The sequence below is a fragment of the Aotus nancymaae genome, unplaced genomic scaffold, assembly GCF_030222135.1.
Source record: "Aotus nancymaae isolate 86718 unplaced genomic scaffold, 86718_ANA_hifiasm-v0.15.2.pri h1tg000036l, whole genome shotgun sequence".
NCBI classification, from domain to species: Eukaryota; Metazoa; Chordata; class Mammalia; order Primates; family Aotidae; genus Aotus; species Aotus nancymaae.
In genome coordinates this window covers 23,385,268-23,400,543 of record NW_026988450.1, presented here as the reverse complement: position 1 = coordinate 23,400,543, position 15,276 = coordinate 23,385,268, and the positions used below count along the sequence as shown (strand labels likewise).

The window sequence follows — 15,276 nt, the reverse complement described above, 5'->3', positions numbered from 1 at the left end:
GCAGTTGGCCTCTAGTTTAAACATGAGGCTATTGTTGATTTTACCATCTTCTGGACAGGTTTGGAGATGTGTAGTAAAACATTTTTGTGGACTGTTAAATTTTAGTGTTTGTTCACAAAGCCACTGCATTATATGTTCTTTGAAACCATCGATCTGGTAGCAAAAGCTCATTCTGCTTGCCGACTTCAGTATATACTTGGGTCTTGCTAAAGGTAGTGTGGCTCTTATAGGTACTGATGTGATCCTATTTTGGACGTTTTCCTGTAGAAAGAGAAGCAAATTCATCTCTCTCCATGCCATTCTTTAATCCGTAAAGTGTCGTTTCTGGGAAAATAGAGGGTAATGAAGTGTGAGAGGAGAGCCCTGATTCCTTGAGCTCATGGCGAGCAGTGGAGGCAGTCGCTCTGAAGGGTTTTGCCTGTACCTGTGAGAGGGGTACGTGGGCAGCCCTGCCCACTGTTTTCCTGAAGGTATTGAGCTTGTCGCTATCTGTACATCACAGTTAAACCCTCACCCTTGATTTTTGTTCGCTTCACCTTTGCAATCCCAGTACCTCTTCTCACTGCAGCGTCCTGCATGTCACGCGCCCAGCAAAACCCTGAGGCTTCTCCCTCCTGCCAGAAGCCACAGGAAGGTAAGAAATGAAAGTCTTTTCAGAAAAATGGAGAAGAGAGACAAGTAGAGGGAACAAGACTCTCAGAATGTGAAGAAAGGAAGAATCCAGTAGTCTTGTTTGTGGCCACTGGGTAATAAAACCCAAGTGACAAAATAATTACTCGAGTCATTTAGTTTTAGCCAAAATTGCAAGTGTTACAGAGGTGCTGAGCGAAGCCTCGGAGGCCAACCCAGGGCTGGGGGCGGACTGCCAACGGGAAACCGTGTGCTCCCCACAAAACAATCCTTTTCTAGAAAATGGAGATAACTTTCTGAGCTTACCTCAAGTAATTATTGATAAGAAACAATTAATAGAATGAGTATGGAAGAGATAATAAGAGTAATTTTGAAATAGTAATATTAAAAGAAGCTCTGCTGAAATCGGGTATGCTGAATGTGAGCAGTTTTAAATTTGGAGGAAATAAGAGACATGAGCCATGCCTGTGATCCCAGCTCTTTGGGAAGCCAAGGCAGGAGGGTTGCTTGAGCTTGGGAGTTTGAGACCAGCCTGGATGACATAGCAGGACTTTGTCTCTACTAGAAATAAAAAAAAATTAGCCAAGTATGGTGGTGCCTGCCTATAGTCCCAGCTACTTGAGAGGCTGAGGTAGGAGAATCGTTTGAGCTTGGGAGGTCTAGACTGCAGCGAGCTCTGATCACACCACTGCACTCCAGCCTGAGCAATAGAGCGAGACCCTGTCTCAAAAAAAAAAAAAAAAAGAGAGAGAGACCTGAGCAAGAACGTATGTTGATTTCAAATCTCTGCTCTACCACAGTGACCTTAAGTAGGTTACTGAATTCTCTGAGCCTCTGTTTCCTTTTGGGTAGGAACTATCTCACAAGGCTGTGATAACACCTCAGGTCATGGCAGGTAAAGGGCTGGTCCTATGACAAGGGCAGAGTGATGCTCATCAAATGGTAGCTATTACTGTTTACACAGGTTAAGATAAATCGGTCACCACTGCCTCTTATCAATTAGAAAGAAATCCCTCTCATGATTATAAGCTATTGTATGCAGGGTTATCAGTGAGATGTGGGTTGAGTTATCTGACCAGGTAGATAAGGGACTGTCCCTTGGAAGCCTTTAAGCATACCTGTGGAGGAGAGCAGCCACGCAAGAATTTTGAAAATCCGTTCATGGTGTCAAGTGAGAGAGCACGCTGCCATTCCAGACTATAGGACATTCTTGGAGTGATGACAATCATTTTGACAGCACATGGGGGACCTGCCTGGCATGTTGATAAAGTCATCCAGGAGATTTTGCAAGGGTTGAAACACTGAAGCTGCCCCCTGAGACCTGACCTTCGTCTCATATACGCAGCTGTCTTCAGATAGGAGAGAGCGGGTGCCAGGTCCTGGTCTGGGTGAAGTAGGTCCTTTGGTTCTGGTGTTCAGGCCACACTAAGAACCAAGTATTCCCAGTGCACCTAGTGAAAACAGGCTACAAGTAGCCTAAAAACGATTTTTTAAAATATTTTAAAAATCATTTTTAGTTGTTGTCTTGTCCTTGCTAGGAATAAAACAGGACTGAGAAGCCCTAGAGCCCTTAGTAACCCCATTCATCGATATCACATTGCGAAGTTCCATTTCCCGGCTCTCAGTAGCCCTCTGTGATGGTGCATTTGGGATCCAACACCCTCACGTCTGAGTATTTGCCTGAAAAGTTTGAAATCTGGATGTCAAGAACTATTTGCACACCCGCGTTTATTGCAACAGTATTCACAACAGCAAAGATGTGGAATCAACCTAAATGTCCATTAACGGATGAATGGATAAAGAAAATGTGGTATATATACACAATGGAATACTATTCAACTTTTAAAAAGGAGGAAATTATGTCATTTGCAACAACATGAATAGAACTGGAAAACATTATGCTAAGTGAAATAAGCCAAACATAGAAAAATACCGCATGTTCTCACTTATATGTGGGATAGAAAACGATTGAACTTGCAGAAGCAGAGAGTAGTGTAGGTACAGAGGCTGGGTGCAGGTGGAATGGGAAGATGATAGCCAAAGGGTACAAAATCTCAGTTAGATAAGAAGGTAAGTTTGATTTTTTTGGAAATCTGCACAATGTGGTGAATATAGCTAATAATGGATACTGTACATTTCAATATTGCTCTGAGAGTATATTTCAAATGTTCTCATCACAGAAAATGTTAAATAAGTTATCAGTGTATTACAAAAAATAGTAGAATTAAAAATGTAATTGTCCATTTAGGAAGAAATTGATAAATAACAGCATTTATGCCAATAATTCACATATTAATGGATCAGAACAAAATAGCTGGTCATTTGTTCAAATTGTTGAATATACAAATAACTCCAAGTTCAGGAGCCCACTCTGTGAACTGGGAATATCTGGAAAAAGGTCTGGCATGGATTGGTCCTTGGAGCCTACAAGTAAGTGAGGCTGGCCTTTAGCATCCCATGCATATGTGTGAAGTGGGACAGCGGGCCCGGTTGATGGGCCCAGCCCGTGGGCACGTGCACAACTGGGACTGCTCTCAGCATAGCTACCTCGGCACTTCAGGACTTGAAAGGACCTCAGAGTCACTGAATCAAAGCTCCTTGAGAGTCAAATTCCTCTGTGAATTCTTTTCTTGCAGGGAGGGTGGGGAGAACAGTCCAAACCGCAGTCTTTTGAGGGTGAGTTTAATTTTTGAAAACAGCAAAACTTTAGACAAAGCCAAGTCTAGTGAAGAAGGTCAACAACCAGAATGAACACATTAAAATAAGGTGGGACCAAAAAAATGGCAAAACTGGTTTGCTTCTCTGAGCCACAAAATGGTTCTGAGAAGTAATTCCAGCAGCACCTAGAGTAACACCCTCCTCCCACTGCTGCTGCTGGCACAGCCTCTCCAAGGGTAGATGGAGAGCTCATATTAAGATCTGTAAGGCCAGGCATGGTGGCTTATGCCTGTTATCCCAGCACTTTGGGAGGCTGAAGCAGGTGGATCACCTGAGGTCGGGAGTTCAAGACCAGTCTGACCAACATGGAGAAACCTCGTCTCTACTAAAAATACAAAATTGCCCATGCATGGTAGCACATTCCTTTAATCCCAGCTACTCGGAGGCTGAGGCAGGAGAATCGCTTGAGCCCGGAAGGTGGAGGTTGCCATGAGCCAAGATTGCACCATTGAACTCCAGCCTGGGCAACAAGAATAAAACTCTGTCTCAAAAAAAAAAAAGGGGGGAAAATCTTTAAAAATGGGCATCATCTTTGGCTCAGAAATGCAATTTTTTGGAATTTATCATAAGGAAAATATTGGGATGATACATAAAGATTTAACTAATAGAAAGTTTGGTGCAGTGCTGGTCACAGCTTAAAAATTTGAACTGGCCTAAATGTCCAACAGTAGGACCGGCTAAACCTACAAGGGCATGTAAAGTCAACAGGATACTGTGCAGTCATGAGAAGTGATGCTACTGAAATGTTTCTGTTGATAAAGGAAAATACATTCAATAAAAGAACACACAACATACGAGTGGACAAAAAAACACAGTGTATGTACACAACTGAATACTATTCAGCTGTAAAAAAGAATGAAATCCTGTCATTTCTGGCCATGTGGATGGAACTGGGCAACATTAGGTGAAATTAGCTGGGCACAGAGAGTTAAACACCACTTGTTCTTGCTCGTGTGTGGAGCTAAAAAAGTTGATTTTATAGGAGTAAAAAGTAGAACGGAGGATATTAGAGGCTAGGAAGGGCAGGGGGAAGAGAGGGATGGGAGAAATTTATTAAAGGATATAAAATTATAGCTAGATATGAGGCATAAGTTCTAGTGCTCTATACCACTGTAGAATTCCTATAGTTAACAATAATATGTAGTTCCAAACAGCTGGAAGGAGGCTATCATATGAACCCCACAAAAAGAGATATTAATGTTTGAGATGATGGATTTGCTAATTGCCCTGATCTGATCACTACGCATTATGTGTATTGCAACATCATTACCTACCCCATGAATGTGTACATTATTATTTATCAATGAAAAAAAAAGAGCAGATTACCTAAGGTGTGAAGATGTGATCCAGGCTAAAGTTTGTAGACATGGGGAGGGGATAGAAAGTGATATGGAGGCTGGGAGCAGAGGCTCACACCTGCAATCCCAGCACTTTGGGAGGCTGAGGCAGGTGGATCGCTTGAGGCCAGGAGTTCAAGACCAGCCTGGCCAACATGGTGAAACCCTATCTCTACTAAAAGTACAAAATTAGCCAGGTGTGGGGCTCACATCTGTAATCCCAGCTACTTGGGAGGCAGAAGTAGGCTATGTCCCTGATCCAATTGCTTGAATCCAGGAGGCGGAGGTTGCAGTGAGTTGAGATCACAGCACTGCACTTCAGCCTGGGTGACAGAGTGAGACTCTGTCAAAAAAAAAAAAAAAAAAAAAAGCAAGTGACATGGAAAGACATACCACAGGTTGTGAATGGTGAGCAGGATTGTGGATATTTTTACATTCTTTTTGCTTGTCTATATATTCTCACTTTTCTATAACAAAAAATAATACAGGGAAACATGAGAGAGAGAGAATGAGATTTTGCTATCCTTAGAGAGAAACTATGAGGTCCCTCTACCATTTGCTGGAGCTGCTGTAGCAAAGTACTACAAACTGAGCGGCTTCATCAACAGAAATGTATTGTCTCACAGTTCTGGAGGCTAGAAGTTCAAGATCAAGGTGCTGCAGGGCTGGTTCCTTCTGAGGGCTGTGAGGAAGAATCTGTTCCGGGCCCCTCTCCTCGCTTTGGGTACTTTGTTGGCAATCTTTGGCATTCCTTGGCTGCTGTGGCATCTCTCCAGTCCCTGCCATCATCCTCACATGGTGTTCTTCCTGGGTATGTCTGTGTTCCAATTTCCTCCTTTTATAAGGATACCAGTTATATTAGATCAGGGACCTACTCTACTCCAGTATGACCTCGTCTTAACTAATTACATCTGTACTAACCGTCTTTTTAAATAAGGCCACATTCTGAGATACTGGGGTTTAGGACTTGAACATATGAACGTAGGAGAAGAGCACAATTCAGCCTAAAATAGCACCCAGGGAGGTGGCCACATGGCTCCTACCCCACTGAAGTCAGTGCCCACTTCCCACCATAACCCACCTAGCTGTTGTCCAGCATGAGCATGAGTGAGGATCAGGAGCTGTGGGGTGGCATCACTGACCTTCTCCCTGCAGCACTACTGGTCCAAAGAGATTATGATGATTACCGAGACCTGAGCACTGCATCCTCCCTGCTTGGAGATGCTCGGGCCAGGGCTGCAGACCTGCATGGGCATTCACGTTAGCACCTCTGAACTAGGAAGCCCAGTTTAAAGATTCAAAAGGAAGGAGTAATCTAAAGGAAAATAAAGGACACATGCCGACTTTTGTTTGGTTATAGGAGTTGTGATTAAAAAAAAATAGAAAAACAAGAGAGAAGAAAGAAGTATTATGAATATTGCACATTAAATCCCACAGATGGATGCTGATAGCAGCTTTATTCATAGTTGTCAAAAACTGGAAAGAATCAAGATATCCTTCAATAAGTGAATGGACAAACAAATTGTGGTACATCCATGGGATGGGACATTATTCCGCAATAAAGAGAAAGGAGCTACGAAGCTCATTTATGAAAAGGCCTGTCGTTCACAAAAAGACATAGAGGGGCTGGGTGCAGTGGCTCACACCTGTAATCCCAGCACTTTGGGAGGCTGAGGCAGGTAGATCACCTGGGGTCAGGAGTTCGAGACCAGCCTGGCCAACATGGTGAAACCCCATCTCTACTAAAAATACAAAAATTAGCTGGGCATGGTGGTGCACACCTGTATTCCCAGCTACTTGGGAGGCTGAGGCAGTAGAATCGCTTGAACCCAGGAGGCAGAGGTTTCAGTGAGCCCAGATCACGCCATTGCACTCCAGCCTGGGCAACAGAGTGAGACTCTGTCTCAGAAAAAAAAAAAAAAAGACATAGGGGAGCTTCAAATGCACATTGCTAAGTGAAAAGATCAATCTGAAAAGGTGGCGTATTGTATGATCCCAGCTACTATATGGCAAATCTGTGGCGATGGTAAAAAAGGTCAATGGTTGCCAGGGGTTGGCAGGGTGTGGGGGGAGGTGAGCAGGTGGGGCACAGAGGATGTGTAGGGCTGTGGAACGATTTTGTATTCTACTCTAATGGTGGACACATGCCATTAGGCATTTGTCAAAACCCATAGAATATACCACACAGAAGGAGTCCTATTGTAAACCATGGACTTCAGTTAATGAGAAGCTATCAATATTCGTTCATCAGCTCTAACAAATGTACCATACCAATGCAAGATGTTGATGACTGGGGGATCTGTATTTAGGGGAGGGAAGAATATGAGAATTCTGTGTACTACCCGCCCAAGTTTTCTGTAACCTCACAAGTCTATTAACTAAAAAAATCACACCTCCAAAATATATTCTGAGTAAAGAAATTTAAAGGAAATCATGCACTTAGCTACCCAAAAGGAGCTCTTGGCAGATAAAAGTTTGGGAAACTGCCAAGAACTAGCTCATTTTCAAAGGCAGCTGACAAGACACAGATGCCCCAAGTGTGACCCAGCAGGATGCCCCCAATGTGAAAACAGCCGTGCCTGGTCACGCCCATCTCAGACTCAACAGAGCCTTCCAATCTCGCTCATCAGTGTCGGGCTTGGGGGAGGGGAGGAAGACCCAAATTCTTCCTCAAAGAAATAACAGTTTGGAACGTGCACAAGAGTGTCAACAAGTTATGTAGATCTTATCAGCATGGCATTTTTGGTGCCTCCCAGCTATCCAGAGAGGCTCCACCAGCCTGTTCACACCCTGTGGCTTCCCACGCACTCCGAGCCTATCAACACCTCGGAAGGCTCTGCCCGGCAGGCCTGCCTCCCCAGGGCATGACCAGTCGGAACTTTCTCTCTGTCCTCATCCTCTCAGGATCCCATGGTACCATCCATCCCCTTGATCTGCACGAGGACCTGCTGTCCATTCCTCTGCTGACATTCTGTAGCTTGATTGGGGCTAAATGTCTATAAATTTGAACAATATCTTTATGCTCAGCTTGGAAAGAATACTCAAGGTGGAAAATTTGGATGTTATGTCTGAGGGAAAATAATTTGTAGTTTCAGTAACGTGAGAAATTATGCAATGTCACCATTGACGTATTTTAAGCTTATACGAGGTGTTTCCATGTTTGCAGAAAACACATCACAATTTTGCAAAATTGTGGGGAAGGGATAAGGCAGAAGACTGAAATAAAGCCCTTCTATTTCTGGCTATGTATATACACTGCTGCCTGACAATGCAGCCTTTCTGATGTACTTTCGCTAAACAATGCAAAAAAAGCATTTCTTTAGACTAATGAAAATGAGAGTCTTTCTATCTCAGCTTTCTTTCACAGTTACTTGTTCGTTATATTAAAGTCAGTGAATGGCTCTCCATGTTTTGTTTTCTTTTTTCATTTTTAGGCAGCCTTAAGTGCCTTGAAACAATTTTCTGAACAAGGATTGGATCCAATCGATGGAACAATGAATATCGAAAAAGGTCCTCTTGAAAAGTGAGTAAATCCCCTGTCAGTATTCTCTCATTTGTAATTCTGTAACTGTACAAAAGATAAGACAAAGATAATAATGTTTTTAAAAAGTCAAGACAATAGTATCTACATCTTACACAATTATCAATAATACAATTAAATGTAAAGAAATGCAAAACAATATATAAAGCCATATACATCTCCCGTAATGTGTCTGTGAAAGTTTTAACCTACTAATTGATCATTGTTATTGCATTTCATTGCCTTTGTTGGAAATACTTGTGCGTTGTCTTGACTGTAGAGACTTGCAAAATTCTACAGTATGAAGTGATTGGTTTTCACTTCATACTGTAGAGCATTGTCTGGTTAAGCCATTTTCAGAGGTAAAAGTTTTCACTCACACTCCTCCTGCTAAGTTGTGGGCAAAGCCGAGAGAAAAGAAAAAGAAGTTGAGAGGAGGCGCCCCTCCCCTTGGCTGTTTGTTTTTTTCACATTGTTGTCTATGAAACACCAGCACACATTGCCACCAAAGCCTGGCTTCCAAGGGCTACAAAGGCAAAAATGCAGCTATCATAATTATTTTTGAAATTCAGCTCATAGCTTTGTTTTAATGAGATGTGAACAGAAGGTTTCATCAAAGAGACTGAATTTGGGGTCTCTCCAGAGACCCAATTTATACTAAAAAAAAAATGGAAAGGGGTTTTATTTACATAGTAGAATTCAAACTCTTTCAAAGCAGTAATAATAGCAGGTGGGATCTCAGAACACATGCAGGAGACATCTTTAGATTTAAGAGAAAATAAAAATAGTCAACTCGGGGAGTAAAAACCAGATACACTGATCCTACAGTTAAAATGAGCACACCAAAAAAATTTTTTTAATAAGATAAAACAGCATTTGGTCATTAATATTTAGAAGGTGAGAGCGTGAGAAGAAAACATTTGGTAAACAGACGTGGCATGTTAAGTCGTCTATAGATTGGCAACCATTTATAAGCTAATTTAATCAAAAACATTTCCACATGATCTCATCAGTAGACTATCTGAACATAAATATTGTTGTTTCACTTTAAAATGTCACTTTTGTGGTGACCTCTGAATCCTCTGTGCCATCTGCTAATAAACATGTCTGAAGATGTGCAACCCCAGACCTTCAGCTCTTGTTAATGTATTAATCTTTCAGACAAGCCAAGCATCTGAGAGAGAAAGCGGACAATAACCAGGCAGCCCCGGGCTCCATCGCTCAGGACTGCAAGAAATCAAACTCGGCCGTCTAGCAGCTCCCAGAACCCGCGGCTGCCACCGCATCCTTATAAACCTGTCAGCACGCATGAGGGTGTCTGTGTTCAGGGAAATGAATGACTAATACCATTATTTGAGTCTTATGTGAAGACAACACTATTCTAACACAAGAGATAATATACATGGTACTGTTTATTCAACTGGGGAAAAATAAAACTTTGAGCATTTCCCTTGGAACTCAAGATCAGATCATAACTCATTTGCCCAGAGGCAGCAGAAATCTGATCCTGCTACTGGAGCTTAAAATAACAAGTAAAGAAAAGTGTTAGAAACAGAGCTAAAATTTTAACATGATTAATAATAGAGAAGTTGGGTTTGGTTCTGTTGTTATGATTGTTTTGTCGTGGTGCTTGTGTTCAGTTATATTCTCTCTCTCTCATTTTAAATAATGCTTGACAATTTGAAAACTAACCGATGATGTGCTGTGGAATGTGATGGTTGTTGTCTTCATATAGAGTCACATGGTTTCTCCTTTTATGCAGATATTTATTATCTTCATCCTATATCAGTATGAATAACTATAAGATGCACTACAAAAAGATGTATGCAAATAAACATGTTTTAAATCAGGTCAGATATTTGATGAAAAATACAAACTAATGTTAGGAGCAAGTAGTTTCATCATACTCCAGGAACTGAAAACAAAACAAAGCAGTTGTGGGTTTTGAGCTCCGTATACGCTTAGCAAGTAAGGGGCATCTTGCCCCTATATATCATTTTCCCGGATTCCACTCCCAGTTGTGGGAATCGCGCCCACTCCCAGTTGTGGGAATCGCACCCACCTCCATCCGTGTGTTGTAGCCACTCACGGTTTGCATCAAGAGTGTTTTTCGTAACTGCCTCTGGACTTGGGACAGTGAGTAGGATCAAAAATAAATAATGTACATGGCGGGGAAGGGAAAATCTGTTGGAGTTGCTTCCAGCCAGCCACGCTCCGGGCCAGCATGTTGGAATCCAGCGTGGAGCAAATGCAGTAAAAATGTGGTTGGTTTCTGTGTGAAGCGCTGTTGTTGTTCTTTCGTTCTCTCACTCTCATCTTTTAAATATCACCTCTGTGAAACCCATCCGAAAGGCCACCACCCAGCCTAGTCACCCTGCCCGGCAGTGGAATTAGAGGACAGATAGGCTGTACCTGCGAAACTGCAGAGCCGCCTCTGGGTGACTCGGGCCAGGTTCCTGGCCAACGTCATCGCATTGTTCAGGCTTTCTCCTTATTGATTTGCAAACGTTGTGCAATGAGAAAACACTATATGGTCTAACTGCTCGACCCAACATGACAATAGGAATATAATTATGTAAGATTTCACAAGCAAAACCGCCACAAATCATGATCTGGCTGACTCACACGCGACTGCAGAATAAACAAACAGCAACATAAGGAAATAACTCTAGGGTTGTTTTTAATGATTCCCACGTGGGGAAGTCCGCCAGTATTGGGAGGGCTGGGTGCCCTTGGAGGAAATAGGTTATGTTACATAAAGCTGGGTCGTTGCAAAAAAAAAAGCAGCACATTTGTAAAGTTGGAGCTCACACAGGTAAACTGGATAGAAACTCAGTCCTGCTGCCTGACACCAGGGCGCAGACAGCCCTAAATCATTCCCTTTGAAGGGCAGGGGCCCTTTCTTCTGCTAGGCCTGCGTCACCTGAGGTTTGACCCTCAAATGGGGCGAGGGACTGCTTCGGGCAGGATCGTTGAAGGGGATCTTCAGTTTACCCAACGCAATAAACGTAGGCTCCCTCCTGCAGTCCACATCGAACTACACCAAGGCTGTCAGGTCTGTAGGAGAGCAGTGAGCTCCAGGAACAAACACAGCTAATCAGTTCTCATGACCCAAGTGTCTGAAGGATTTAACTCTTGAGCTGTCTGACACAGAGTCTTCCTTAGAGCTGATATATCCATGAATACAGCAGTGGTCGGGGGCGGCGAGGGAATAGAAATGTGCATAAGAGCTCCAGCTTAGTGATAGCTTATTTATACAAAATTCCATCCTCTCTCTACCTGCTCACAGAGCCCAGCAAGGCCTTTGGGTATTTTCCCCTGCACAGCAGCACTTCCTGGGAACCGCCTGGGTTTTCTTTGGGTTGAATTACCAACGCAGATGATGGGTGGCCTGCAGTTGTTGGCAGGGACTCGCTGCAACGCTCGGTTCCAAAGAGCAATGTTATATATCATTAGAGGGGAAACCATTAAGTAGATTTATTGAAAGTATGTTTCTTCGGCACAAGGAGATCTTTTTGATGAAAAATGGAACTCATTATTCTCTAAAGGACACAGATTGACTTATCTCCTTTATCAATTACAGTGTCTGCTTTCAGCTTTTCTCAATCAAAGCACTGGGCTTTGTAGTTGCTTTCCAATGCCGAGGCCAATGTGTTTTATGAAAAAGGTTTATTTTTACATTTTAATTGGAAATATAATATTGCATTTTGGAACTCAGACCATCCTTTCCAGGACAACTTGCCAGAGATCAACGGTGAGACACCACCCATCAGGCTTTGACAGGCATCCCTCCCCTTTCCTGGGGTGACCCCTCTGATAAGCTGTCCCAGCATTCTTCTCCCCAGAAAGCATTCTTAATAGTGATTCTTTTTGACAGCTTCAACCAATTTCCTGCACCATAAAATAAAAATAACTTAATGAAAAACTTACCTTGTTATACAGAGGTTTTCAGGACTCCTAGTGACTTTGGAAACGTGGTCCAGACCAACTGGCTGGTATTTAAATCCTGCTGCAGGTGGGTTATCACTGCAACTGCCTAAAGTTTGTTTTGTACTTTTAATTTCCAAAGGCCACCTCTTTCCACTATGGCCAAGAATGATTGAGGACCTAACACTTTTGTACACAAAGCTGATGAGCTGTTAATTGCATAATCCTGTGTGAATTTATCTTTAAGCTGCTCATAGCCTGACCTACCATAATATAGGCACCAGATAAATGTAGAAATCGTACATTGAATAAATGAACGAATGGATGATTTATTATTCAACACTCAGTGAAGAAATAAATGTTAAATCTCACTGTTTTTTTTACATGACACAGAGGCAGGCACCCATGGCAATCAATGGTGTTACTGTTGGTCAGATATTGTATTTGCAATCCAAGGGGAACTGTGACATTTCTTAATCAAGAACATGGCAAGTCAAAAAAACCCTCACTTCAGAGGACTTTGGACCCATGGAACCATCCTTCCCCCATGTTCCCACTTCTGTATTTATATTCTTTCTATCAGCTGGTAGATTTCATTCTAATCCCGGATACATTCCACTGTTTCCACAATCACATGTGTGTGTCTTTGTGAGGAGGGACTTACTAATAACTGGGTCAAAACAGAGACTGCCTTAGACCTGATCAAACCCAACTGTCTTTTTCTGGCAGACACTACCCAAGTTCTCTCTCACCTTGTCAGGACTTGTTTAAAAGTTACCACATTGGGGAAGAGTTCCTCTTATGTCCCAACCTCTTAACAGGAGCAAGAGCTTCCTTGACTATATCCCCAGTACACTCTGATGTGTGCTGGAAATTCAGAAAATAAATAAACTAACAAAACAACTTCACTCTAAAGAAGCCACGCTTTAGCAACTGGGAAAGACAGATAAGGAGATGAGCCTGGATAGCTGAACTTTCTGTACTCAGAGTCACTGTGTCGTAGTCGTTGTTTACCTCCCTGACTCTTTGGGTCAGTCACATTCATTCCCTCATTCACTCTACCATGCTTTGGCCACCATGGTATTTATTCTGGTGACACTGTCGAATAAGCCAGTTCTGCTTTCATGGAACTTACACTCTAGTGGTAAACTATTGCTGCCACTCAAAGCCCAAACATCCATAGACTCCTCCCCACATACACATATATTAGGTTTAAGCTCACCAACACTCAGAAGACCAATCATCCTAATTTATTCCTCACCATATCTCCTGACCCAGGAACAATGCCCACCTTAATTCAGTAAGTACTCAATAAACGTTTGTTGAATAGATGAATGACCCCCAAAACTCTGCCTGATAGATTTGCCCATCTAACTGCATCAACATCGACCTGGATTCATGGACAGAGAAATCTGGCTTCCTGGGTGGAGCCTCCTGCCTGGGTGAAAGCTTCTAGTTTTAGTTCTGTTAGTGTGTAGCCTTGCTGATGTCATTTAGCATCTTCAAGTTTCAGCTTTTCAAGCAAAAACTGGAGATAAGACTATGCAGGAGTGTATGGAGTATTTTTAAAAGTGCTCAAGTTGTGAATGTAAATGCAATACTTCAATCAAAGTGAAGGAGTATTAGGGAAAGAGTAATGGTCTAGGAGTCAAGTCTAGGCGCCTGGTTTGGACACGGATGTGACCTTGGCAAGGGATGTGGCCTTTCTGGGCCTCGTTTCCATGTGTATTAAATGATGACCCCCTAAAAGCACTGCAGCTCTAGACCAATCTTCCCGTTAGCATTTCTGTTAGTACCTCTATAGTGGTATGCTTATATTTAAATTTTGTCTCTAATACATATGAATTTTTAATCAAATAACCTGGAAGAAAAATATCACTCATATCAATTAGGATTCTTTTGATTTCAAGTTATAAAAACCGGTTCAAACCAGCAAGGGGAAATTTATTATAAAGCCAGAGGGATGCTTTACAGAACCTATGAGCAGAAATGTAGAAAGAAACTGGGGCCAGGAAGTGGAAGGCCGTGGGGAAACCTGGAAGTTCTCTCTCAGTTCCGCAGGCTCTTTGTCTCCCTCTCCCTCTCTCCCTCTTTCTCTCTTTCTGTAAACTACCTCTGCTTCTCAAGTACACACATCAGAGAACATGGTTACCAATAGAACCCAAATTTGCAGCCACCTGCAGAAACACTGAATGTCTCTCTTGATTTCATTCCCATTGTCTTAGGAAGGAGCCACTGACTGACCCGTCTTGAACGAGCCATTCACTCCAGCCCACATTGCACAAATATGGCTGCCCCAAGCCTACCCTTATGTGGCACGGTGGAGTAATCATCAGAGAAGAGATCATCACTGTTTTGGGAGACAACCCATTAAATATCTGCCTCAACTACTTCCCACAGTTTTCAGAGGACAAAGCTCATTATAACCATGTGCTAATTCTTATTTTCAACATTAACGGTGAAGCTTAAAGGAGTTACTTCTCCTAAATGTCATAGATTGCTCTCAGGTTTGCAAAGTCTGTAGTATTTTGTTTGGTTTTGTTTAATCCTTTCAGTCTTTAGTTTCAATGATCCGATGAAACAGAACTATCCTGAATGAGTCATAAAATTACCTAGAATAAAAACTGAGATTTTTTTCCACAGATCTTAAATTAGTATATTTTTTAAAAACCTCATTTCCTCAGGCACACAGGGATAATGAGAAACGTACATAGTGGACTGGTCCTTCATCCTCCGTGATGTGTATAGACCCAAAGACCAAAGGCCACTTCCCTGCTTTGTTAGCCTGAGTGGATTTTAACTGTAAGGAACTTTCTGATTCTTACAACTGAGGTTGGGAAAGACAGAGGCAAACTTGATCTAATTCTCTTTCAAATTTTGCTCGTAAGTTTTCAAAAGAGCCCAAAGAAGAAGGGAGACTTGGTTATTTGAGGTGATGGGAGGAGGCAGATGATAGAAAGAATCAGAAATTTGAATTGAAAACTGAAATGGATGAGGAAGCCAAGATGCACTGGAGCTGAGCGTAGTGCTCACGCCTGTAATCCCAGCACTTTCGTAAGCCGAGATGGGCAGATTATCTGAGGTCAGGAGTTCAAGTCCAGCCTGACCGACATGGTGAAACGTCATCTCTACCAAAAATAGAAA

The 15,276-nt window shown here is 42.4% G+C and overlaps 1 protein-coding gene across 15 annotated transcripts in view; it reads left to right on the top strand.

Annotated features, from left to right (window-relative positions):
• STAU2 (staufen double-stranded RNA binding protein 2) overlaps nt 1-14,400 on the top strand; it is a 355,158-nt gene extending 340,758 nt beyond the window's left edge. For 14 of the 15 annotated variants that reach the window (XM_064384279.1, XM_064384278.1, XM_021672855.2 and 11 more), the window contains 2 exons: nt 8,120-8,208; nt 9,367-10,486. In XM_064384279.1, coding sequence (XP_064240349.1) covers nt 8,120-8,208; nt 9,367-9,460 — 183 coding nt within the window. In that variant the 3' untranslated portion in view covers nt 9,461-10,486. Of the gene's footprint in view, nt 1-8,119; nt 8,209-9,366; nt 10,487-14,357 lie in introns of those variants that run through there. The other variant, XM_021672674.2, reaches the window with a different exon arrangement.
• The last annotated feature ends 876 nt before the right edge of the window (nt 14,401-15,276 follow it).